Source organism: Mirounga angustirostris, unplaced genomic scaffold, assembly GCF_029215605.1.
Source record: "Mirounga angustirostris isolate CCGP_5_RB_7025 unplaced genomic scaffold, mMirAng1.0.hap1 SCAF_10, whole genome shotgun sequence".
In the NCBI taxonomy this organism is placed as follows: domain Eukaryota; kingdom Metazoa; phylum Chordata; class Mammalia; order Carnivora; family Phocidae; genus Mirounga; species Mirounga angustirostris.
Window position 1 is genome coordinate 4,016,223 of NW_026991718.1, and position 26,362 is coordinate 4,042,584.

The window sequence follows — 26,362 nt, forward strand, 5'->3', positions numbered from 1 at the left end:
GCTCCAGGACGAAGTCCCAGCTGCCTTAACTTGAAATGCACCATGCTCCTGATCTAGCTCTTTCCCACCTTTTCAGCTGCCTTTCCTGATAACCCCTGTACCTTCCGCTTTCTGAAAACCTCCCCATCCCCCAAATGAGTTAGGGGACCCTCCTTGATGTGCCCATTATGCCCTGTACATAAGAAAGGGTATCTAATGTGGGGCACTTGTTCAAAAATTAAGAATTTCATGATGGTGACAGCAGAGTGTTAAGCCAAGTATAAAGCTTTTCTGAGCACAGGGCCCTGTGTAACTGCATGGGTCCTTTGCACATCTCGTACTTGTAACTGTGTCTGTTTCCTGTACAGCAGGAAGCCCTAGAGCTCTGGAAGGCCCAGGCAAGTCATCCAGAAAATGAGTTGCTTTTTCCTAAAATCAGTGGCTTTTGTCTTTTGGTATAATCTGATCATTTTAAATGCTCTTCGAAGGCAGAACATTGTATTTAGTATTGTAGTCCAGTTACTCGGTCCTCAAAATTAAGTCAACGAATACCTATGCATAAGACCCACTGAGATCAGAACATTGTGAGCTCTGACGGAATGAATTTGCTTGTGGCCACAGTGTCAGCCAACAATCCATCATAAGGAGAGGTCGTGATAGGATTTCAGGCACAGAAATCACCCGTTGGTATTCTGTAAGTATAATTAGCCTGTGTTCATTCTCCATACATTAAACACTCCAAATATCCCCTTCCAAATAGGCTGGAAATGCATGCACATTCGTATTTGCTATTCTTTATACAAAATGTAAGTGATTGAGGAGGAAATGTCTACTGAGGTAGCATCTCACTGTCTGGGGCTGGGTGTGGGGTGATGACTGTGGTCTGGTTTGGGGCACGGTCCTAGCGAAGGTGTTTGCGGTCAAGTGTAAGAAGTCTTCCAGTCTGTTCTACTGCTCAGCTGCCCCGGTTTGATTTCTCCCTCTCCGGGATTCCTTAGCAGTGTGGGCTATGCCCTATGCAGGCTTTTATTCCTAACACGCACAAGGCCTGGCAGCAGGTCCAATAAATGTTTGGCTGATGAATGCGTGAGAAGGGGGAGGGAGAAAGGGGAAAGAAACAGGGGCAGACTTCAGGGCAGGATTCTATTATCTTGTGGAAATAAGATAACTTCCTTCCCACCCCCATCACCTAAATCCGACAAACAAACAAAACAAACTGACTTAATCTAAAGTCCAGCTTAGCTTTGTTCTTAGTGTAGGTAATGTATTATTCTGGTTCACTGAAGACCATTAAATGCCCGTATTAATAATATTAATGAAAACAATAATAAATTTATATCAATAACGTTTATGAAGTGTTATTTTTTAATAACATGCATATAGCTTTAATCATTTTTTAATTTGGTTATTCATTTATTTATTCATTCAACAGACATTGAGTGCCTATTATGTGTCATAACTAGGGAATACATTTCCATGATCAAACATTCTATAGTGTATTTTACCATTGGACATTTGTGGATTTAAACATAAAAAAAAACTGGGCGCCTGGGTGGCTCAGTTGGTTAAGCTCTGACTCTTGTTTTCAGCTCAGGTCATGATCTCCTCTCCTGGGTTGTAGGATTGAGCACCATGTGGGGCTCCACACTCAGCAAGCAGTTTGCCTGGGATTCTCTTTCTTTTTCTCCCTCTGCCCCTCTCCCTGCTCTCTCTCTCTCTCTCAAAATTAATCAATCTTAAAAAAAATAATAAAAAAGTGAATCTTTCTAACAGCGAAAAAGTTAACTGTATATTCCTTTTTCTTTCCTATCCAAGCCACATGAAATGGCCAAAAGGCATAACATTAGGTCATATAAAAATAAAGAGCAGCACCAATGTGCATATGCATCCTTGAAAATGGAACCATTATCTAGTATACCCTCTGAAATCTGTATGCCAATTCAGCTCATGGAGAAAGTAATAGATATGACTAATTTTGGTATCATAATGTCACCTACAGAGCATTTTCTTATGTTTAATTTCACTTGAAACCTGCCTCCTAGAAGCTTACAACCTAAAGCAGACATATTGACAAATGTCTGAACTGTGCCTGGCATGCGGTAATAACTCAATAAATACTTGTGGAACAAATGTATGAGTGAGTATGGTTATAGTACATGTGATCAAGGGTAAAGAAGGATTAAGATAATACAAAAATACAAAAAATTTACAGTAAGTCCTGAAGGCATTTCAATTTAATTCAAACGTGGTGTTTACACATAGTAGCAGATGAATACAGTTTGGTGTGCTTAACCAAACTGAATTTGTCAAATCCTGGCTGTTTGCCAGGACTCTATTGCATGGAGGGAGGAGTGACTGTCTTTCCCTCGGCTGGACAGACAGCTTGTGCTGGATGGTGGTATTGATGGCAGTGATGAGGACTATCCAGGTGTGGTCAGCAGTGATCTAAAATGACCCGATGACCCTCACCTCTCCGTGATTCCTTCCCCTGTGCATATGATTGGATATTATCTTATGTTACACTGCAGAAGAGATTTTTGCAGGTGCGATTAAGGTTATTAATCAGTTGATCTTGCAATAGGACCTAACTTACTCACACAAGCCCTTTAGAAGAAGAGTTTTCTCTGTTGGACACAGAGGAGGAGATCAGAGAGACCCACTCTGAGTGGCCTGAAAGAATGCAAGCGTCTATATCATGAGCTGCCAATGGGGGTCATGGGGGACAGACCTGAGACCAGCCTCTGGGAGCTCAGAGTGGCTCCCAGCTGACAGCCAGCAAGGAAAACAAGGGATCTCAGTCCTTCAACTGCAGAAGAATGAATTCTGCTGACAAGAATGAGCTTGGAAGCTGATTTTTTCCCCAGAGCCTCCAGACCAGAACTCAGCCTGGCCACCACCTTTGTTTCTGCCTTAATCTAAGTCCAGCCATTCCATGCCAGACTTCTGACCTACAGAACTGTGGAGCCAATGTTTATGTGGTTTTAAGACACTCAGTTTGTGGTAGTTTGTTATAGAGCAAGAGAAAACTAATGGCATTTTTAAGATAGGGAAATTTGCTCCACGGGTTATGGGTAAACCTGAGTGATGATGCAGAGAAGCAGGGAGATGGGCAAGCGTGGGATCCCGGGCTCCCAGGTGGGGAAGGCTTTGGCTAGAAGGAGGAGGGGGCTGCTCACTGTCACTCAGGCAGGGTCTGCATCCTGTCTCTCTCATGCAACCTGGGGCAAATTTGTTTTTCTTTTAAAACTTTCAAACCTACAGAAAAGTTGAAAAAACAGTATTTTCAACATCTCACATACCCCTTTACATAAATGGAACAATTATTAACATCTTTTGTAATATTGGAAAATTAATCCTGCCTCCTCCATAGGTCTCAGTGAAGCTTAAAGAGAGGAGACTTGTATAAAGCATTAAATTAGAATGCTTACCATCCGTGCAGTGAAGTTGGTGATTTTATTCTTATTAATTCTGGCAACATACACTTAGCAGCATCTACACAGGGCGAGACACTTCCAATTCATCAGAAATCTGATGTTCTATCTTGCAGTTTAGGAATCTATGGAGATGTGGATTAGTAAATAAAAAATTACAAATTCTTCAACCTTAAGTAATGATCATTCAGGTAAGGGGAAAAGAAATCTCACTCTCAGTATTGGCTTAGCTTATTTTTTAAAAAACATTTTACTCTGAAATAATTTTAGATGTACAGAAAAGTTGTAAATACACCAAAGAGCGTTCCCATATGCCTTTCATCCAGCTCTTTCTACTCTTACCATCTTCCACAACCATGGCATATTTATCAAAACTAAGAAGTTAACAGTCGTGCAATACTATTAACTAAACTACTGATTTTCTTCAGATTTTCTGATTTCTTCCTTTAATGTCCTCTTTCTGTTCCAGGATCCAACACAGGACACTGCATTGCAGCTAGGACTTACTTTTTTTTTTAAATGTTTGACTTGAAGATATATAAATATAAACCCAGCTATAAGTTTATTGTGGTTTTAGCTCTTGTGTTACTATACACCAAAGTAAACCTATGTGTTATTTTCAAGCAAAATGTTAAAAGTTCAAACCAATGTAATTCAAATTAATTTAATATGATGATTGAGACTGTTTTGATGAAAACCATTTGCCACTTTGCTAAAGGAATACAGCACCTCATGAATTCTTTTGCATTCCCTGCCCCCTCCTTGATCAAGCTGATTTGATTCTTCCCATTGCTGTTCTCTACTTGATGAACCGTAAAACCTTCTTTCACACAGTGGGCCACGACATCACTGGACTTTCACTTGACTCAAACTTGTCCCTATCACGTTACTTCATACCATCCTCCTCTCCTTCTAATCACTGAGCCAGGACAATGAAAGTAGTGACACAGGGCACCAGTGAACTGTAAATGAAATGCAAACCCGGCATTGACACTGAACTTCTTTCAGAAGATGGCCAACCAGATAATCAGAGATGTTTACATCAATTGTTGAAAAGACTATCACTGAAATAAAAAAACAACAACAACAACCTAAAGGTTTTTTTGAGAATACAGCTGTAAAATTCCTGCTTAAGAAACACTGCAATGAGATTATATACAATGTTTGGTGAGAACTAAGATACTTTAAGGCTTCCGGGAGACGGAGAAGGATGAATGGGAGTGACCAAGGTTTGCCGAGAGAGGGAGTTGAAAGGAGTCAGAAGAGCAGGTGTGGCGGCATGAAGACGTGAGAGAGGGTCTTGTATTTTTCAAGCTGTAGGTAACTCAGCCTGGAGAGTCTAGGGGGTGAGGGTCAGGGTGGGAGAGGATTGGGGGAGGGGCAGCATCAGATACTGAGACTAGAAGGCCAGAAAGGCCAGCAAAAGTGGGCAGATGTGTTCTTCCAGGTTTGGGGAAAACTATAGAGCTTTGAATTGGAATGTGATGTGATTAGATTTTCCCATTAGAGAGGATTTTTGTCTCCTGTGGGAAACAGACACCAGAGAAAAGGATTACAATGGGTCAGGTGAGAGAGGATGAAGGTTTGAACTCCTGTGGCAGTGGGAACAGAGAAGAAGGAATCTGACATCTGAAAAGTAGAATCAGAAGGATTTGGAGATCAATTGGCCTTGGAGGGAGAGAACTGAGAGAGGCATTTTGGATAATACTTGAAAGTTTCTGAAATGGCAACTCAGAACATTTAAGTTATTTGGAGCCTAAATTTAGTCTTTTCGTAAACAGTTCTAACTATTTTTGTTCCCAGGACTAAATAATAGCAAGTAATGCATAGTGCTCACCATGTCAGGCACTGTTCCGAGTGCTCCATCTCTACTGTATTTTACTGAATCTAAAAGCCCAAGGGGGAACCTGGCTGGCTAGTTGGTAGAGCATGTGACTCTTGATCCCAGGGTTGTGAGTTTGAGCCCCACGTTGGGCATGGAACCTATTTAAAAATAAATAAATAGATAAATAAATAAATAAATGCAAGCCCATTAACTGTAAGATGCACCATTACATCAAGTACCACTAGAGGAAAAATCTGTCAACTAAGCACGCGTGACACACAAGACACACTCTCATTTCAGGGGTGTTAAAAATAGATGTCTTGGACTCACTGATTTATGGCATATGCTCATTTTATCTTTACAACAGCCCTCTGAAGTATGTACTCATATTATCCTCATTTTTCAAATGAGGAAACAGAGGCAGGGAGAGATTAGGTTAACTCACTGTATCTAGGCTCTCTCTGGGTAGCCAGTGGTAGAATCAGGATTTGGCCCCAGGCAATCTAGCTCTGGAGTCTGTTCTCCTAGCTCCAAGAATAGGCATCTAATAAGCACTACATTCAAAGTTCAGTATGATCTCAGAACTGTTTGTGTTATACACAATACTCGAAACACTGGAGAAACTGCACCGTGCTTTGCAGTTCTTTTTTTTAAAATTTTTTAAAGATTTTTATTTATTTATTTGACACAGAGAGAGAGAGAACAAGCAAGAGGAGCGGAAGAGGGAGAAGCAGACTCCCTGCTGAGCAGTGAGCGTGACACAGGGCTCAATCCCAGGACTCTGGGACCATGACCTGAGCAGAAGGCAGACGTTTAACCAATCGAACCACCCAGGCGCCCCGCTTTGCAGTTGTCCTCAGTGGAAAGTAACCCTAGAGAGCAGCAGTAGGTCAAACCCTCAGGCCAGTGACTGTGGGGAGGGAGCTGTCTTGGCACTAAGGAACCAAGAACACCTTGTTTTATCTCGCAGAAAACACTGTGTTCCCTTGTGTGTGGTTTCTGGGTCAAAGCTCTGACATTTCTTGTTGGAGACATAAGATGTAGAAATGGACATGTTTGAAACAATAATCATCTGGCATAAGATATGCTGGGCTGTTTTTTTTTTTAAGATTTTATTTATTTAGGGCGCCTGGGTGGCTCAGATGGTTAAGCGTCTGCCTTCGGCTCAGGTCATGATCCCAGGGTCCTGGGATCGAGTCCCACATCGGGCTCCTGGCTCAGCGGGGAGCCTGCTTCTCCCTCTGACCCTCTCCCCTCTCATGCTGTTTCCCTCTCGCTCGCTCTCTAAAAAATAAATAAAATCTTAAAAAAAAAAAGATTTTATTTATTTATTTGACAGAGAGAGACACAGCAAGAGGGGGAACACAAGCTGGGGGAGTGGGAGAGGGAGAAGCAGGCTCCCCGCAGAGCAGGGAGCCCGACGCAGAACTTGATCCCAGGACACTGGGATCATGACCCGAGCCGAAGGCAGACACTTAGCGACTGAGCCACCCAGGCGCCACGATATATGCTGTTTTTAATATTACCAAAGGCCACACTGTGTGGTTCAAAGAATTAGGACTTTGGGTCAGGATGAGCAGTGATAAATTAATCGATTCATTTTTATTAAGAAATACTTACTGAAAGTGTGCTACATACTAGGCATTGGGTTGGCCCAGGGAACCCAGAGATGAATTAAGGTCCAGCGCTAAGGCCTCGACACAGGGTTTGGAAAAAAAAAAGAAAAGAAAAGAAAAAAGAAGGCCCAGAGTTGCCACGGAGTCTAGATGGAGGGGGTGGTCAGACAAGTGCATTACACATTTTCCTATAGTAATAAAAATGAGGGAGGAAGAAGATAAAAGGAGACTGTCCCAAGTTTAATAAGGGAAGACGTTTTATGGGCTCTTGAAAAACGACATTTTAGTTAGCCTTGAGAGGTCGTGGTGACTTAAGGAAACCAGAGCACCTGAAGGAAACCTCCAAGCCTAGGCTTCCAGGACAGCATTACATCCAAGTTCATTATTATTGTCCTTGTAGGGTGTATTAGATTACCGTGTCTGTTGCTAACAAAAATCTACCAAGAAGGTATAATTGCCATAAGGTACTTACACAGTACAGTGAAAGCATAAGAGAATGAACAAGATATTCAAAAGGTGAGTTTTGAGGCACTGGTGGAATCTGGATATAAGGAGAAAGGGAGGGCATTCCAGAATCCAGATTAGCATGAGCAGAGACAAAAACCAGAATAGTGAAACCAGTGCTAATGAATGAGAAGGCAAATTTAGGGGTTGGTGGGAGACAGGATTGAATAAAGTGAAATGGCCTATGGCCCTTAATTATCAAAATTTGTAGGATGGGGCTGCCTGGGTGGCTCAGTCGGCTAAGCATCTGCTTTGACTCAGTTCCTGATGTCAGGGTCCTGGGATCAAGCCCTGCCTCAGGCTCCCCGCTCAGCAGGGACTCTGCTTGTCCCTCTGCCACTCCCCTCACCCCCGCCTGTGCTCTTTCTCAAATAAATAAATGAAATCTTTAAAAAAATTAGTAGGTTAGGTCTATATATCTTCTATCTAACACAGAGTACTTAATAAGTGACAGATACTATTGTGTTTTATAATCAATGGGCTTTTACATTTGTGGAAATAAAAGTATCACTTGTATAAAATTATTTAAGATTTCTTGGAAATCATCCTGCGCATTTTGGAAAACAAATGTTTTCATTTTTATGACTTGCTTAAAAGGTCTATTTTATTATTGCTGTGAAGCCCGTGATCTTTCCACTGTGGCACACTGCCTCCCCCAGGAGGATGACAGTCCTGCATACTTCCCCAAAGAAACGCTCAAGCAGAAAGTAGACTCTGGACCGGAACTCTGAGGAGAGTTACAACAAAAAGAAAATTGCTAAGCCCCAAAGTCCTCACCCTACCATAAACTAACATAGCCTTGCTCAAAATGACCCACCTCAGTTACATGTAAGGGACGTGGTACTATGTTACAATTTCAAAGGGACCCGTTTGACTGCCGTTAACCTACACTTTCCCCTTAACTTTTCATCTAAGCCAAAAATTCTCCAGTCCTCACATCTAGTAAAGGCTGTTCTCTATGTAACTGGACAATCAACAGAGTCTGCGAACTTTCTGGAAACGATGTGGTGAGGGGCTGCGTCTGTCGTAACTGTCATACACCCGCCTCAAAAGACATCAGTTTCAAAGAACTTCTCCCTTGAGCTCCCCTCCTTTTACCACTTTCCTTAGTATGCCTTTTCTTTTCTTTCCCTCCTTAGAGGATGAATGTCAAACAAATCCAGACGAAAGTAACATTTTTAATACACTAGCTTTAAAGAGCATTTATTTGTGATGTATTGTTGCTGAAACCCTGGAAAGAAAAGAATACAAGTCCGCTCTGATTCCCCTGACCCAGCCCCCAAGGCCTCCGGTCGCCTGGCCAGCACCGCCTGCCCCAGTCGGGACCGCGACACCTCGGCCAGGACAGCGACCCTAGGGGCTTCCTAACGTTCGGGGTGTGGAGGGGAGAGAGAGCGCGGCTCCGGACCCTCACCGTCTCGGGGTCGCCTCGCCAGAGCCCCACTCGGTTCCCTGCTCGCCTCGCCACTTCCCTCTTCCGGAAACCGGCGCTGTCCGGCGCGGGGAATGCGTCATCAGCCGGCGCCCGCGCCGCACGCCGCACAGTCGCGCCGCAGACACGCTTAGATTCTGACGCTCGCGGGCGGCGCGGGGAGAGGGGCCCGGGGAGGAACGCGGGTCGCCGCTGCTCTGCCCTGGCCATGCAGGTGTCCAGCCTCAACGAGGTGAAGATTTACAGTCTCAGCTGCGGCAAGTCGCTGCCCGAGGTGAGGCACTTCGCGGTCCCCCTCCTGATAAGGCAGCCGCCCCTCCCCTCGGCCCTGGCCTCTGGGTGTCAGCCTCGCCCTGGCCGGCCCCTGGCTCGGGGATGCCCGGAGGCGAGGGACGGTGCCCAGGGGGAGCTGGTCGGTGCTGGTAGATGAGGACGCTGCTGTCCCCGCGCCAGAAGCTGGGCCGAGGGTGATCAGGGTCGGTAAGCTTTGCTGGAACTTTTGTCAAGATCTCTAGAACAGAGGACGCGTCCCTTCGGGCTTCTAGGGATGTTCCCAGCTTCTGCCGCACAGAGGAGGAAAGCGTGGACAGATTGGTTACAGACCCTTCTCCCCCATTCATCAGCTGTTTGTTGGATGCCTGTTGTATGCCAAGTTCTAGAGATAGAGCAGTGAGCAAGAAAATGCATCTGCAGAATTTACGGTGTAGAGGGCAGTATTTCTGAACCTTGCTGACCTTAACTTGATTTCATCCAGTCTTAGGACCTCAGAGTTGGAAGGGGTTGGGAAAATAGGGATTTATTTACAGTCTTCTCATATTTAAAATGTGTAATAGATCCAGTCGTGGGAAGGGTGGCTTATCCAAGCTCACCCTTGATTGGGTTTTTTATTTCTTATAAGTCTTGGTCAAGCCTCTGTCCAAGCACTTCCAGTGAGAGGGAGCTCATTTCCATTTTTAGATTACTGGTTAGATATTGGTTTTAAAACTTGTCATTTTATAGCATCCTGGTGTTGGTTTGACTCTTGCCCTTAGAAATTAGAATAAATGGGGCGCCTGGGTGGCTCAGTTGGTTAAGCGACTGCCTTCGGCTCAGGTCATGATCCCGGAGTCCCTGGATCGAGTCCCGCATCGGGCTCCCTGCTCGGCAGGGAGTCTGCTTCTCCCGCTGACCCTCCCCCCTCTCATTCTCTCTCTCTCAAATAAATAAATAAAATCTTTAAAAAAAAAAAAAAGAAATTAGAATAAATGTAGGTCTTCCCCGTGTCTGCCCCTGAAAGATTTGGAGTCAGTGATTAGATTCTTCCTTTTCAGAATTCAGGCTAGATAATTCCTCATCTCCCAGTTATTCTTCACACAGCGTGATCTTTCTCATTTTGTTCATTCTACACATTTGTTAAGAAGTAACTGCGTGCTTGCAGCCCCGTTCTGAGATTGGGATGTACACGTCAGATAAGGTTCCCTGTTGGGAAAAAGGATGAGTGAACAAATGAGAAGACAACTTCAGATCATGATAAGTGCTCTGAGTGATGTGTGACTAGAAGAGTGCGTTGTGGCTAAAGTGGTCAGAGAAAAGTGTTTTGGATAACGCCTTCAGGGAAGGCCTCTCTACAAGAGGTGGTAGGAGCAGAAGCTTGGATAATGGAAAGGAGCCGGTCATGTGAAGATGGGGGAAGAGTTTTCAGTGCTGAGAGAACAGAAGGTGTAAGTGTTTCCAGGTAGGAGTGCACTTGGCATGTTGGAGAAACAGAAGAGGCACAGGTTTGACTGTGGTATGCTGAGGGGAGAAAGTGGGGGCGGGTAAGGCTGGAGAGGTGGGCCTTGAAGGCTCAGGTAGGAGGTTAGAATATTATCGTTAGTGCTTCTGGAAGCCATTGCTGGGCTTTAATCTGGGCTGCTGTGTGCAAACGACTGTAGCTGGGGAGAGGGTGGGTGGGGATGAGGTAGATAGACCACCTGAGAGACTTGGACTTTGGAATTACGCTGCCTGCTACACTGAGAAACATTAATTTCAGAATAAAATCTGTCGATGAATATGACTTAAAAGTGCCTTCACTTTTAAGTCATATTCACTTCTTCATTATCAAGCATCAGCTGTTTGGTTAGTTAATGATCTAGTTTTGTTCTTTGTAAAAAAAATATGTTACTTATTAATATTTCACTTCAATAAATAAAGTTATTCCATATGTTAGTTGTAACCCATAATATTTGAGGCTATTGCCTTCTGGATGAATTGGTTTTCTTTTGTGTAAAACATAGTAGTTCTAAAATTGATTGTCTAATATATGTAAATATATATCAGAAAAAATCCAGAGGATATGTTAACAGGGTTGGGATTACAGAATATTTTCACTTCCTATGTTAATATATTCCTATAAGGTTTTGATTTTTTAATATGAGCATTTTTGTAAACTTTAGAAAAACAAAGTAAATATAATTTGAAATAAAGTCTCTTCATTTTCTTTAAGTGGCTTTCTGACAGAAAGAAGAGAGCACTACAGAAGAAAGATGTCGGTGAGTATTATTTTTTTCCCCACTTTGGCTACATTCATGATCCATGTTACAGTGCTTTTACACATTTCTTGTTGTATTTAAGTGGAGGTTTACAAAAATAGTACGGTTAATACAGTGGAAAATATACTTTTTGCCCTTTTCCTTCCTAAGAAACTTTTTGTTGTGGTTGATATGTTCCTGGTGAGCGTGAGGTTTAATTCGACCTACTGAAAAGCTGATTAGTTAGCCTGTTACTATTTCATGCATAATAGCAGAGGACGTGACTCCTGGGATGGAGGTGAGGACTCCATTACTCAATGTGACACAGCAGGTGGTCTGAGTGTCAGCATATTGCTGTCAGTTTTCCTTGCCCTGAGTTCCCCAGGGGCACTCAGCAGGGTCCCCATGGCTGCTGGGCACACGGCGGGGGGCTTGTGTTGCAGCTGAGGAACACCGAGCTTAGGAAGTCCACTGCTCTTATAGCAAACAGGAAGCAAGCCTGCTCTTTGTCCAGAGGAGACATGTTACCTTACCTGTCAAGGTTCTCAGCTCTACAAATAACCCTGAGAAATGGCTCAGGTAAAGGCATGGCCAGGGCATTGCGATCTTGCCGTACCTAGCAAGATGTACAGGAATGCAAGAGACCTAAGGAGGATGGTCTCTCCTAGCTGTACCATAACTGCTTTGTTCTCCATTGTATCCAAATCTTTTTCCTGAAAGATAATTGCAGAAGATTTTGATTTTTTAATTTATGGTGACCAGGAAAAATAAAAGATCGATTCTTTTTCTTTTTTTTTTTTTTTAAGGGGGACAGGCAGATCGTGACTCCCAGGCATCCTGCAAAGTAGGCCGGTCACCTTAGGGGCAGCCTATACCTGCTTAAAAATTGATCTCACATTAACAGTGGGGTTTTGGGTGTCACACTGAATTGTTACTTTCCTTACTCATAAATTTAAGGCATCAATCAGTTTGTTTTTTGTTTTTTGTTTTTTTTAAACAAATTTTCACTAAATTTTCTCCACCACAGCTTGTCATAGTGAAAGATGATTTATCTTTCCATATATGTTGTTTAATTCATCTCTAAAAATCAAAGACTAAGATGTTGAAGGCGTTTCTTCTGGGTATGAGAGAAATGCCCCAAGGCAAGCGTCTTGGAAGAGAAGGCTTTGTATAGATAGTACTGAGGTTAGATGAGAAAACTTTGAATCAAAGGAAAACAAGAACTGCTGCCTTAGTAATGTTCACTGATTCGGATTTCTTCTGATTCCCCCATCCACTTCAGCATCCTAGCGTGTAGGAAAGCAGATCTGGATTACTTAGAGGAAAAAACTGTTCGTCAGCTCTTTCTCTCAGCCCATCTCAGAACTATCGTGTGTCTTCCATATCGAGTGGGCCATTCCTACTCTGTTTGAGTCTTATATTTGGGTTTAATTTAATAAACAAGGCAGTAATGTGCCGTACAGTCATAAACGGACCTTGCGGTAGACCCACTGTTAAGATAACAACCAGCAAGAATCCACACACATTCATATAGAAGCGAACCAGGTTTTTTGAGTCAGTTTTGATCCAGAGAGATTGCTCTAAGTCTTACTCTAGCCTGGGTCCTCTTGGCTCAGAGCTCTGGTGGCAGCAGAGGCAAAAGTCAGCTTGGTAGCAGTTTCTTAATATAAACCTAAGATTTTGAGGATTTTAAGCTTGTTATTATTTAGGAGGAAAAAAATGATAAGATTTTTGTCTTAGCCATGACTGAGTAGTGATAGCATAGCAGTGTAATGTTTGTCTTTTCCCCCTTTATCCAGGTCTTGAAACTGGATGTTTGATACACAATTGTGAACATTTTTCTTTTCAATTAGTGATACTTTTTTCTTTTTAAAAAGTAAAAATAAAATACTAATGTATAAAATAAAAAACTAATGTATGAGCTAAGAAAAAACCTCCCTGTGTGATGGGTGGGGCTGTATGGATGTGCTTTCCCAAGGCTTGGAAGCACCGGGACATTGTTGACCTGTTCGCAGTGACTGCTCTGTGTGCTTTGTCTTTTTAGGAAATAAAATAAGCACTTGGTAGTTAAATCCGTTTCTTATTTCCTCTCTTCATAGATGTCCGCAGGAGAATTGAACTTATTCAGGATTTTGAAATGCCTACTGTTTGCACCACTATTAAGGTGTCAAAAGATGGACAGTATATCTTAGCAACTGGTAAGCATCTTTTTGGTTAATGATTTCCATACATTTCATAGCAGGAAGTGCTAGGATGGGAAAGGTCACTTTTTTTAATTACCTTAACATTTTACTATAAAAAATTTCAAACCTACAGAAAAACTGAAAAAATTGTACAATGAACATCCTTTTGCCCACCACCTAGATTCTCAGTAGTATTTTGCTTGGTCATATCTGTCCATCCATCAGTCCAGCCTGTTTTTTGATACATTTCAGAGCAGGTAGCAGATATCAGTGTACTTTTCCCATAAATACCTTGGCGTGTATACTGTTATCCAGAGTTCAGTTTTATTTGTGATTTTGCCTTTAGGTAAATTTACATACAGTGAAATGCACAGATCTTTTGGAGTTTTGACAGATGCATACACCTGTGTAGGCCAAACGCCAGTCAAGATCAGAACATTCCTTTCACCTAGAAATGTCTTTCATGCCCCTCACAGTCAACCCTGCTCCCACCTACGCACAGGCAACCATTGCTCTCTGAGTTTGTTTGTTTTTTTTTGTACCTGTGACAAGTTTAGCCTGTTTTGGAACTTTATGTAAATGCAGTCATACACTATGGATTCTTTTTATGTGAGACTTATTTTCTTAGGATTTTAAGATTCATACATGTTGTTATGTGTGTCTGTAGTTTTTTATTACCAAGTAGTATTTCCTTATAAGAATATACTCGAGTTTATTTATCCATTCTCCATTTGATAGACGCCTGGACTGTTTTCATTTTTTGGCTGTTATTGATAAAGCACAATGAACAATCTTTTACAGGCTTGTTTTAAGGACATTGCTGTGTCGTAGGGTAGGTGTCTGTTTAGTTTCAAAGGAAGCTGCCAGACTTTTTCCAGAGTGGTCGGATCATTTTACACTCCTACCAATAATGAATGAGAGTTCCAGGAAGGGTCACTTTTAACATAATTTTCCGTATAATGGAGTAATATTTTTTATGTTACTAAGATTTTGTATTAGAAGTGGTCATCAGTTGCAAAAAGCCATGAAATATATGGAACTTTTAATGTGTTATAATTTAGAAGAGCATAACCCATTATGTGGTTTGGCTGAGATTTTGGTACATATATCCTGTGTATTGTCCACATACGTCTTTTTTATTTTGCTGGCTTAACATTATCCATCTATATCCCTTTTCCAAACACTTTCTTATTTGACAGAACTTTTACGCATCCACATGCCAGTCTCTTTTGTTTTGTGTTAGTGGTTGTCTCAGTACTAACACTATCCACATTTTTTAGCCACCAGTCATATGTAAGAACTATATATGCTGTATATAGTTGTTGTTGTTGTTTAAGATTCTGTTTATTTATTTGACAGAGAGATAGCGAGAGCAGGAACAGAAGCAGGGGGAGTGGGAGAGGGAGCAGCAGGCTTCCCGCTGAGCAGGGAGCCCGACGCAGGGCTCGATCCCAGGACCCTGGGATCATGATCTGAGCCAAAGCCAGATGCTTAATGACTGAGCCACCCAGGCGCCCCTCTTTTTTTTTTTAAAGATTTTATTTATTTGAGAGAGAGAGATAGTGAGAGATAGAGCATGAGCAGGGGAGTCACACGGGGCTCGATCCCAGTACGCCGGGATCATGACCTGAGCCAAAGGCAGATGCTTACTGACTGAGCCACCCAGGCGCTGCTGTATATACTTTTATATACATAAAAAGTTATGTATCCGATATGTAGTAAGCATGTCTATATATATATGTGTATATATATATATATATGTATTATACTATTTTTAAATAAGGTCTTGGGGACTCAAGGACTACCTCATTCCTTTAAAAAAAAAAATCCATTGGTTTTAAAAACCAGTCTTTTTTGGGGCGCCTGGGTGGCTCAGTCGTTAAGCATCTGCCTTTGGCTCAGGTCATGATCCCAGGGTCCTGGGATCGAGTCCCATGTTGGGCTCCCTGCTCATCAGGGAGTCTGCTTCTCCCTCTCCCTCTGATGCTCCCCCTGCTTGTGTGTGCTCTCTGTCAAATAAATAAATAAAATCTTAAAAACAAAAATCAGTCTTTTTCTTTTCTTGATTGCAAACATGATACACTTACAAAAAATGCAAACATTACAGCAATGCATAAGATAAAATGTGGAAGACCCTAAAATTGCCCTTCACTGAGATAAACAATCACTGTGCTTATTCTTCCAACTTTTCTGTACAGAGTGCTTGCATGATCGGTGTTGGGTTCATAGACATGGGGCCATCGGCACCACTCTGCAGCACTCACCCGCGCTCTCTGGACTCTCTGTTTTACTTGGTAGTATGTCTTGGTGGCTTTCCCTGTGAGTACAGGTCTGCATTATCCTCTTTATGAGCCATATGATGATTTGCCATCATTTATTTAACTATTTCCATGTCAATGGACATTTTACTTGCTTTCAGTTTTTGGCCATTTGTAAACAGTGCTGCAGTGAACACTCTTCATGTCTTTGGTACACTTGTGAGTATGTTTCTCTAGGATAAATTTGTATAAGTTGCAGTACAGATTCAGGATGTGTAAACATCACATATTTTACAGATATTGCCAGATTGTCCTTCAAAGAAGTTGTAACAATTTATACTAATCACCAAGCCGTGAGAGTACTTCCTTTTTTAGCACCCTCATCTACACAGGTTATTAACTATCTTAATCTTTGCCATTCTAATGAACAATAACTATTTCATTGTTTGAATCTACTTTGTTAGATTATTTGTGAAGTCTGTTTTTTTTGTATTTAATTTTCTCTGACTTGCTTGTTTGTATCCTTTGCTGGTTTTCTTCTTGGCATGTTGGGGAAGGCTGCTTTTAAAATTCTTTTTCTTTCATGTGGTTATAATGAATCCTGTTTACCTTTGAATAAAAAGTATACTTAATATATCTGCAGGATATTGACAATGAAAAGAATGTCCTTTAGGTTTTACATCACATAAATTTTTTTTTATATAGGAACTTATAAACCTCGGGTTCGATGTTATGACACATATCAGTTATCCTTGAAGTTTGAAAGGTGTTTAGATTCAGAGGGTAAGTAAGAGATGAAATTTGAATTCATGAAAGTAGCTTTTTATATGTGGCTACTTTTCTGCTTTTTAAAAATGGGAATGTGTCATGTATAAGTTCTCTTTGCTGTGTAACAAATTACCATGAATGTGGCAGCTTAAAACATGCATTTATTAGCTGACAGCTTTGTAGGTGAATTCATCCAGGCTCTGCTGTTTTCTGTGCTCAGGGCTGACTCGCCTAGAGTTTATTGGGGGCTCTGGGCAAGAATCAGCTTCGAAGCTTTCTTTTCTTTCTTTCTTTTTTTTTTTTTAAAGATTTTATTTATTTAACAGAGAAACACAGCAAGAGAGGGAACACAAACAGGGGGAGTGGGAGAGGGAGAAGCAGGCTTCCCATGGAGCAGGGAGCCCGATGTGGGGCTCGATCCCAGAACCGTGGGATCATGACTTGAGCCGAAGGCAGGCACTTAATGACTGAGCCACCCAGGCGCCCCAGCTTCGAAGCTTTCTGGGTGTTGGCAGAATGCAGTTTGTTGTGCTTGTGGGACTGGGGTTCCTGTTTCCTGCTATCTGTCAGCCTGGGGCCACTCTCAGCTTCTGGAGGCTGCCTGCGCTTCTTGTCACCTGGTCTTCTCCATCTGTAAGCCAGCACCTACTCACTGGGTCTTTCTCCTGCTTCGAATCTCCCACTTCCCCTTCTGCCACCAGCAGGAGAAAACCCTGATTTTAAAGGGCTCACGTGATTATAGATCTCCCTTCCCCATCTAATGTGATGTAGTTATAGGTGTGTCCCACCAGCATTCATAGGCTCCGCCCACTCTGCAGGGAAGGGCGGGGAGGGTGGAGGTATTTCTGTCAGGTGCCTGGGTGTTTGGGCTTGAGAGAAAAGCAGTTAATGGCTAAGTCTTCTCCAACTGGTTTTACCCTTTCCTTTTTTTTTTTTTTTGCCAGAGAGAGAGAGAGAGAGAGAGAGAATGAGAGAGAGCACGAGAGGGAGGAGGGTCAGAGGGAGAAGCAGACTCCCTGCTGAGCAGGGAGCCCGATGTGGGACTCGATCCCAGGACTCCAGGACCATGACCTGAGCCGAAGGCAGTCGCTCAACCAACTGAGCCACCCAGGCGCCCTACCCTTTCCTTTTTAAAAGCAGGACAAACTCCACATGCTGCTAACAACTGTTTTCACTCTATGTTTAGCAGATGTATGATGAATGAGTAAAAAGCTACTGTTGTCTTTTTTATTTTTATTTATTTATTTTTTAAAAGATTTTATTTATTTATTTGACAGAGAGCACAAGTAGGCAGAGCGGCAGGCAGAGGGAGAGGGAGAAGCAGGCTCCCCACCGAGCAGGGAGCCCCATGTGGGGCTCGATCCCAAGAACCTGGGATCATGACCTGAGCTGAAGGCAGCCGCTTAACCGACTGAGCCACCCACTGTTGTCTTTTTTAAATAAATAATTAAAAAAAGAATTTTTGAATGTTCTTTAATGTCTATTTTATTTTGAGCTTCTCAGAAAAACTGGAGAGTTTAGAAGTCATTATGTTTTTGTTTTTGGTTTTTTTTTTTTAAATATTTTATTTATTTGAGAGAAAGAGAGAGCATGTGCAGGGGGAGGGGGAGAGGGAGAAGGAGGAACAGACCCCCCACTGAGCAGGGATCCTGACATGGGGGCTTGATCCCAGGACCCTGGGATCCTGACCGGAGCCGAAGGCAGAGGCTTAGCCGACTGAGCCACCCAGGCGCCCCAAAAGTCATTATGTTTTGTGAGTGTATCTAACTTTAGTTTTGCAGAAAATCTGGTTGATCTGTGTTGAGAAATTAAAAAGCTTTTAATTTTCCATTTGGTATTTTGGGGCCAATATAATTTGGCAACTTTATTCTTGTCTTATGAAAGGACAAGAAAGGGGGAAAAACCCAGTATTTGTTTGTAATTTTTGTGTTGAGTTAGAATCCTTTCATCAAGTTTGCATTTTTATGAAGAACATGGATTGATAATTGTAATTTTTCTTACTATTTCTTGTTTTTCAGTTGTCACCTTTGAAACTTTGTCTGATGACTATTCAAAGGTATGCTTGATAGCGTTGGTTGGTACTGGCTATTCTTACGAAGTCATGATAAGTATTTTTATGAGGTTCCCATTGTTACATTAAAAATGGCTGCATAGTAAAATAAAACCCATCATTTTCTATTAATACATTTTTAGTTTGACACATGTATGATACATAGAGTATCTTTTAAAACAACAGTGGTAGACTTTGGCCAGTCTAATATCAAAATGTTTTCTATATCACGTATGAAACCTTACCTGTATCGTCAAGAATTGGTAGCAGCCATCTTTTTTAGACCATGTTAGATTGTAGATTTGTGATTTTTAATTATTTCATTTAAACTAGTGTTATTTGCCATGTTGCTTTCATATGTGAAAAGTAAAATAGCATGATTATATGATTAATTTTCTTAACTCTGCAAATAGATGGTTCTGGAATGGTTCTGAAACAGTTCGAAACAGCTAAATATATATATATTTTTTCTTTTTTTGGTGCCATTAGTCCATCTTTCAACTCATGTCATTTTCAGTAGTTACAAAATTGTTAGTTAAGTGCCTTATTCAATTTAAAATAAATTTAAAAAATAAAAAATTTTACTGATTTTCTGAGCTGACATGGCTTTACATATTGTGTCAGTTCTGGAAACTATGGACTACAGTTTATTCTTTTGCCTGTAGTGGTCATTAATCATGTGTTGGGAGACATGTAGTTTTATAATGTATTTTCTCTAGATATTGATAAATTTGCTGCTAATTACTATCTGCAGATTTTTAAGCTACTTTTGAAATACATTAATGTTAAATTGGTATGGGGGTTTCTCAAACCCTGAGTGGTAATTGTGAGATGATTATTATTATCATTTTTAAAGGTTTTACTTACTTATTTGACAGAGACACAGCAAGAGAGGGAACACAAGCAGGGGGAGTGGGAGAGGGAGAAGCAGGCTTCCCGCCAAGCAGGGAGCTCTATGCGGGGCTCCATTCCAGGACCCTGGGATCATGACCTGAGCCGAAGGCAGAAGCTTAACGACTGAGCCACCCAGGCGCCCCAATTGTGAGATTATTAAAATGTGTTCTTAAGTAAAATAGGAAATCACTTGCTGGGGTTGCTGAGTAGAGGTCCACATTGTCAAATGCTGGTGCCAGATAAATAAAGGGCATTTGTTTTAAGTCTCTGTTAGAAGGCAAGAAAAACTATCTTGGGTTCAGGAAGGCATTAAGAAAGCAGGGGAGAGCTTTGATTCTTAGTCATGATAGAGAGTTGTGTGTGCACACATGCGTGTTTACAGAGAGAAAGAGGCTGGGAGAGATCAGAGTGTTCTTGCTTTGTCAGTTCTAGTGGTGATGAAGTAAACGCTTTTCCTAGAAACCTCAGCCAACTCATGCTCTTGTTTCATTTTCAGATTGTTTTCTTACATAATGATAGATACATCGAATTCCACTCACAATCGGGTTTTTACTACAAAACCAGAATACCAAAGTTCGGGAGAGATTTCTCCTACCACTATCCTTCCTGTGACTTGTACTTTGTTGGCGCAAGGTATTGGGTCTGATCCTTTGTTTTCTCCTTTTCACCCCACAAACGGCTTCTGTTGTTGAAATCAAGGAGAGGATTTTTTTTTTTTTAAAGATTTTATTTATTTCTTTGACAGAGAGAGACACAGCGAGAGAGGGAACACAAGCAGGGGGAGTGGGAGAGGGAGAAGCAGGCTTCCCGCTGAGCCGGGAGCCCGATGTGGGACTCGATCCCAGGACCCCGGGATCATGACCTGAGCCGAAGGCAGTCGCTTAACCAACTGAGCCACCCAGGCGCCCCAAGGAGAGGATTAAAAGGGGAATAAGACATGATCCCTGCCTTTCAGTTGCTCAAAGGGTATAGGTCCAGAGTAACTGCTCATTGAGGAGTTGCATCCTTGACTTTTACTAGCATGATGCTCTGAACCTAGCGACATGGGTACCTCACAGGGTCATATTGGTGGTGAAGGTGGTTTCTTAGCCCCATGGCATGACATTTGAAAACTTTTCATTTTTAAATCTACTTTCTATATGATGATAAAAATAATACAGACCCATTTTAGAAAATTAGGAAAATATTAAGAAGTATTCAAAAAAAAACACCCACTGTCATGCCACCCAGAGGAAACCCTTATGGTATTTTGTTGTATTTCCTTCTAGTCTTTTCTTCTGTATAGATCCATGTTGGATCTTGTATTCTCTGTGTTATTTGTAAATAATATTCCACCTAATAATTTCATAATATTTCCTTGGTTTAAATCACTTTTATACATGAACAAACTCACAAGGTGATTATTTTTTAGGTTGAAAATACATTTTGGTGTAAGTTTTACAAAGGAAGCCCTGGAAGCAAGAGATATATGTATATATTTCTAAAATGTATATTTAGTTGAAGCAAAGGTCACTGCAGTTTACCAGATTTCTAACTTTATTCATTACTTTGCAGCTCTGAAGTTTATAGATTAAACTTAGAACAAGGCCGGTACCTGAATCCGCTACAGACTGATGCTGCGTGAGTGTTCTGTTGTGGGAATACTGCTGTATTTCTCTTGGCCAGGAGATGGAGTCAGAAGCTCAAGTTATCAGATGGCAGGTTGTGTTTAAAAGCTTAGGGCAACTTAGTTCAAAGGAGTATCATTTAGTTTTTTCTTAAACGTAAAATTCACTAAAAGGCCTGGTGATTTCTTTAAAATTTTGATTTTTTTTTAATATCCTCAAAAATTTTATAACTCATTAAAAAGTTTTTTATTATTTTTTGCAGTGTTCTTTAAATTTTCATTTATGATTTTGTTCTGTGATATTATCTCTCAGAGAAATTTTGGATTAACTTGGAGTATCACTTTTTAAATATTACTTTTTGTGTTTTTGCTGGCAGACATTTAAGGTTTTTTTCAAGTTTTCCCCTTTTTTCCTCACATTATAGTCTACATTTTTGTTTTATTCAGAGAGAAAGCCTTTAGGAATAAATTTGTCATAATAATAATACTGAGTAATAATGACAATAATAATAGTGAAAGCACTTACTCTGTGCCAGTTGTTACTCAGTATTTTATACATATTAACTCATTTTAAACTTACAACAATTTTAGTATTATCATCTCCATTTTACAGATGGGACAGCTGAGGTGCAGAGAGGGTGAGTCCACAGTCACCCAGCTAGTAAGGGGTGGAAGCTAGGTTACTTCTCATCTAAGTGTATAAAGAGCTTGTTGGATTTTCCTTATTGCTTTGAAAGGGTTTTTAAAGGTTGGAAGAACATGTAGTGATAAAGGCCAGATTAACTCTCAGTAATTTTTTCCAGATATCCTTGAAATACTCTTAATTTTCTCCAAGAAAACTAGAGTAACTTCATGATATATTGTTGAATAATAAAGAGTTATCTGCTCTTTAGCTGCATACGTTCCTGTTTGTAATAGCTATTATTTATTGAGTGTCTTGTAAGCTCTGGATTCCATGCCGAACATTTTGTCATTTTTTCATTTAATCCTACAACAACTGAAAGAGGTAAAGTATCCATTTTACATAAAAGAAGGTGAAGCTTTGATTAGTACATCTAACTCAAGCTCGTCCGGTCTCAGGACTGGCTTAGTTATAGCTTGTGTTCTTTCTGCCCTAGGAGAAGATATATTGAGAAAGTAGAATAAACCTTTATTCTCAAGGTGGTAGGGTGGTATTTCAGAAGGAGTTCCTTTCTTGTCTCATCTCCTGGCAGATTGAGTATCATTCTGGGGATTCTTTCATGTCTGGTACCTTTCACACATGGATGAGTAAGGAAGCACCTGCCCGTCTTCTTTCTCCACAGGATTGGGTTGACTATTTAGAAAGTTCACCGAGTATCCCTCCCGCCTAAAATAGGTAATAATACTTTCTCCCTTACTGCTTTACTGTTTCAGGGAGAATAATGTGTGTGACATAAACTCAGTACATGGCTTGTTTGCCACAGGAACGGTAGAGGTAAGCATACGTTGCCTTTATTTTTTAACTTACTTGTTTTGCATTTGATAATGAGTAGAGTTTTACTTAAAGACAGAGTTGCTTGTTCCTAAGAGCAGAGAGCTAATGGAGCAACAAGCCACTGGTTGGCTTTTTGTAGGAACATTGGTTCACACACAGACAGGCCCGTTTGTTGCTGCAGACCGCCCCGTGGTGCGTCTGGTCCGGCACACTCTGACATGGATCATCTCTGACATTGATCCTTGGGAGCTAGAGGAGCGTCGCCAGCCTCTAGGGAGCAGTGGCAACACGACAGCCAGTTCTGTTCCTAACAGGAGGCACTCTGTCACGCAGTCCCAGCTCTCTGATACTTACCAGCTTTATGACTGAATTACTTTCCCTGAGGCTTAGTTTCCTCATCGGTGACATGGAGATAATGATAGCTTGCCAGCTTTGCGGAGGTGCAGGTGAGAGCCACACGGAGAAAGGCAAAGAGGATCGTGATCTGTACATCCTGTATGGTAGGATTCAAGAAATACACAACATTTCCCTTTTAAACTGCAGTATTTTCGAATCCGTGTTCTTCGTACTTGTCAAGAATTATCCTAGACTTGCATTTTTTTAATTATAATAAATACTCATAGTAAAAAAAAAAAAAAGTCAGAAATTTATTATTGAAAAAGTGTTCTCTTGTGCTTTCCAGTCACCAAATCCTACAACCTGGAGTTTGAACTCCTTAATGGTTTTTTTTAGGTCTTTGCAGATACACATATGTGTTAATCATATATTTTTTTAAAGTTTTTTAATAAAAGTAAAATTATACTTCTTCATTTGCTTTTTTAAATATGATATATAATATGCATCTTTATACATTGGTACTTATAATTACTTATAATGCTAAACTAATTTTTTAAAACTGATGGGTAGGATTCCATTGTGTGAATGTACTGTAGTTTATGAAACCAATCCCAGATGGATGAAATTTAGGTCTCTACTCAAATTATTTTTATGTTAAGAGGTTAGAATTTGAAGTGAGACAGAGTTGGTTTAATGAAAATATGTAAAACTGTTGAATATGTTATAATACTGTTGTGCCAAAATCGGGCCAATGAAGCATTTTCTTGGTAGGTACTTTTCTTGAGATTACCAAGGGGAAGTTTTAAAAACAGTTTCCTTGGAAAAAGTTTTTTAAGTAGAGTCCTTCCAGAGCAGTCTAATCCTCATAGACACGTGCTCTGTCAGAGCACTTATGTACCAGAGCAGGCTTTTCTCTCGCCAGCTGTTTGAAGACCATCCCTGAGGGGAGACTAGACCCCTTCTTGCCTAAAGGCTGAGGCTCCTAAAATTCCTGGATTACTGGGGGCTTGAAATTTGATAGGCAAAGTCAGACCAGACTTTAAAAATTCACTTTTACAATAATTTTGATAGTATATGTTTGATTTTGATTTTGTCTGTGACAATTCTTATACTACTTATTATTATTGTCAAAATCAAACAGGACTTAACCTTTTGTGCATTTTGTGCTTTTTGAAGTACAAAAAAGTGCAGGCTTTAGCAATAGAAATACTCAAATTTCAGTCACAGAAAATCATTATGGTTTAAAAAAAACATTTTTATTTATTCTGGAATTTATCTGCATACCTATTTTTTGTTTTTGAAATGTGACTTTTCTTTTTTATGTCCATAAAGTCTGTTAACTCATTTTGAGAAGACATGAAGACCAGACCATTTGGAATTACTTGCTGCTTGATTTCTAAGATTTCCTTTATTTATCTTTGTGACAGACACATTAGTAATAATACTAAATGAGTGATGAGATCAAGCCTTCTAAGTATATTTGAGGTCTTACTTTTAAGGTGGTTAATCTAGTAAACAATTTTTTAAAAATCTTTGTGTATATGTTTTTTTATCATTATAAAGTTGAGTAATACAAAAGAGTAAAAGTGAGAAGTGAGTCCCCTCTTGCCTATTCTTGTCCTGTTTCCTTACGTTTCCTGAACACTGGTAATAATTTGTTGTGTGCTCTCAGGGTTTTCTATGTTGGCAGAAACATTTTTTTTTTAAGGGACAATGGGATCATTTTTTTTTTTTTTTTAAACAAACTGCTTTTTACCTAGCAGATTGTGGGTATATTTCTAGTATATGTATATCTAAGTCATTCTTTTTAATGATTGCAGAGTATTCTTAAATGGATTATGCCAGTCTCTCCCGTGCTCTTTTGCTTGCGTTCTTTTTTTGTTTGTTTTTTTGCTTTATTTTCCTACAGCTTATTTTTAAAAAATTCTGAAAAGTTGTAAATGTCACTTTCTGAAAAGTTGAAAACACAGTTCACTCATCATTTTTATACATTTTGCACATTTGCTTTCTTTTTCTGTAAAAATATGTATATGTATATAGAAAATGTTTTTTGTACCATTTGAAAATCAGTTGCGGATGTTATGACATTTTAGCCCTCAATACTTCTGAATGTTTTTCTTAAAAACATTTTCTTAGAAACAAGGACTTTCTTGTATAAAATCATAATCCTGTTATCATCCATAAGAAATTTAACATTGATAATATTATGTATTAAATACTTAAAGTTGATATGGTAGTATTTAAATATTCTCAGGTCTACCAAAATGTCTTTCATAGCCTCCCGCTCCACCCCACCACCCAAACCAACGTCCAGTCAAGGATCAGACACTGCATTTTGGACTTCTTTTCTTAACCAGTTTTTTTCCTTTTAAAACAAATTCAGCTCATAGAAAAATATTTGACAGTACTTGAAAAGGGCATAGGGTAAAAAATTAAATTCTTATCCCCCACGAGATAATCAGTGTTACTAAGGTCTTTTCCGGTATTTGTCTAAAAATTTTCTAGCAGCAGCTATTCTATAAAATCACCGTATTCTGTTGGTCTAGGGCCGCGTGGAGTGCTGGGACCCGAGAACTCGCGGTAGAGTCGGCTTGCTGGACTGTGCGTTAAGCAGCGTCACGGCAGACTCAGAGTAAGTGGGGATCACATGCCATTTAAACATCCATCTGCTTATGAGTCAAACACATGTACCAATACTGGATTCAGATCAATTGCTGAAGGATGAAACCCCTCAGACTTCTATCTGAGGTTGTCGTTTTGTCATTTATGTAAAAAACCTTTTCTGGGAAAGGTCGCTAGGTGGGAAAGCCAGACAGAATGCCTTTCTGAGGTGCTACATAGAATGTCTTTTTGTTGGTTGCTGTGGAATGTTATTAAAACAGATACGCTGCCGGAATTCATAGTTCCAGTTCTGTAGGATCTAGTGCTAGAACCAGGAGTCCACCACTCCAGGTAACAAGCCAAAAGGTGTATTTTGAATTCCAAGGTGGAGGGAGGCAAGTGTTTTCTGATACCTTCTTGTTCCCGTTTGCCACTTCCTACATTTAAAACAATCAGAAGAGTAATATACACTCAGGCGATGAAAACCTCTACATGCCTGCATTAGGTGAGTATAGGCCCCCTGTCCTTTCTCCACTCACCGGAGTGGTTAGTGTTGCGCCGTTTGGTACATAGGTTTTCAGACATTTTTCTGTGCTCATATTAATATATATGCAGTCTTATACTCTCTTGGTCAGATTCTTTACATGGGATTATTTGCTGTAACCAGTTCAGAAACATCCTTTCTCTGAGCTCTTGATATTTGTAGTAATGTGATTTTACTAGCATTTACTCATTTCCATTGGCCAGACGTTTACCCATAGTTGTATCATGTTGGAGGTGGAGTGTTTGATGGGGGGGCTGCAGAGAGGATGTGAACCCTCTAAATTATTGCCGATTTTTGTGTGATTTGCATTTTTCTGGGGGAGATAAGAATTTATGTAGTTCGTTCTTTTGAAAAACCAGCTTACGTAAAGCACCCTTGACTTAGAGAAAA

At 40.5% G+C, this 26,362-nt stretch overlaps 1 protein-coding gene, 1 long non-coding RNA gene and 1 other non-coding gene across 6 annotated transcripts in view; 1 reads left to right on the forward strand and 2 right to left on the reverse strand.

The window, feature by feature from the left end:
- Positions 1-1,937: 1,937 nt before the first annotated feature.
- LOC123850410 (uncharacterized) lies at positions 1,938-8,915 on the reverse strand. The gene is made up of 4 exons (XR_006792340.2): positions 8,770-8,915; positions 5,248-5,393; positions 3,408-3,535; positions 1,938-2,467 (listed from the first exon to the last, which is right to left on the reverse strand). It is a non-coding gene; the product is annotated as an uncharacterized LOC123850410 (long non-coding RNA).
- Positions 8,891-26,362, forward strand: part of NOL10 (nucleolar protein 10) — a 96,281-nt gene continuing 78,809 nt past the window's right edge. For 2 of the 4 annotated variants that reach the window (XR_010405392.1, XM_045884077.3), the window contains exons 1-9: positions 8,891-9,061; positions 11,252-11,297; positions 13,376-13,474; positions 16,423-16,500; positions 18,504-18,541; positions 19,926-20,062; positions 20,984-21,049; positions 22,431-22,491; positions 25,374-25,459. Coding sequence is in view for 3 of the 4 variants with exons in the window: in XM_045884077.3 (XP_045740033.1) it covers positions 8,996-9,061; positions 11,252-11,297; positions 13,376-13,474; positions 16,423-16,500; positions 18,504-18,541; positions 19,926-20,062; positions 20,984-21,049; positions 22,431-22,491; positions 25,374-25,459 (677 nt within the window). In the remaining variant the exon portion in view is untranslated. Of the gene's footprint in view, positions 9,062-11,251; positions 11,298-13,375; positions 13,475-16,422; positions 16,501-18,214; positions 18,239-18,503; positions 18,542-19,925; positions 20,063-20,983; positions 21,050-22,430; positions 22,492-25,373; positions 25,460-26,362 lie in introns of those variants that run through there. The other 2 variants (XM_045884078.3, XM_064571817.1) reach the window with 2 other exon arrangements.
- On the reverse strand, positions 12,088-12,237 carry LOC123852255 (U12 minor spliceosomal RNA). Its single transcript, XR_006792850.1, has one exon. It is a non-coding gene; the product is annotated as a U12 minor spliceosomal RNA (small nuclear RNA).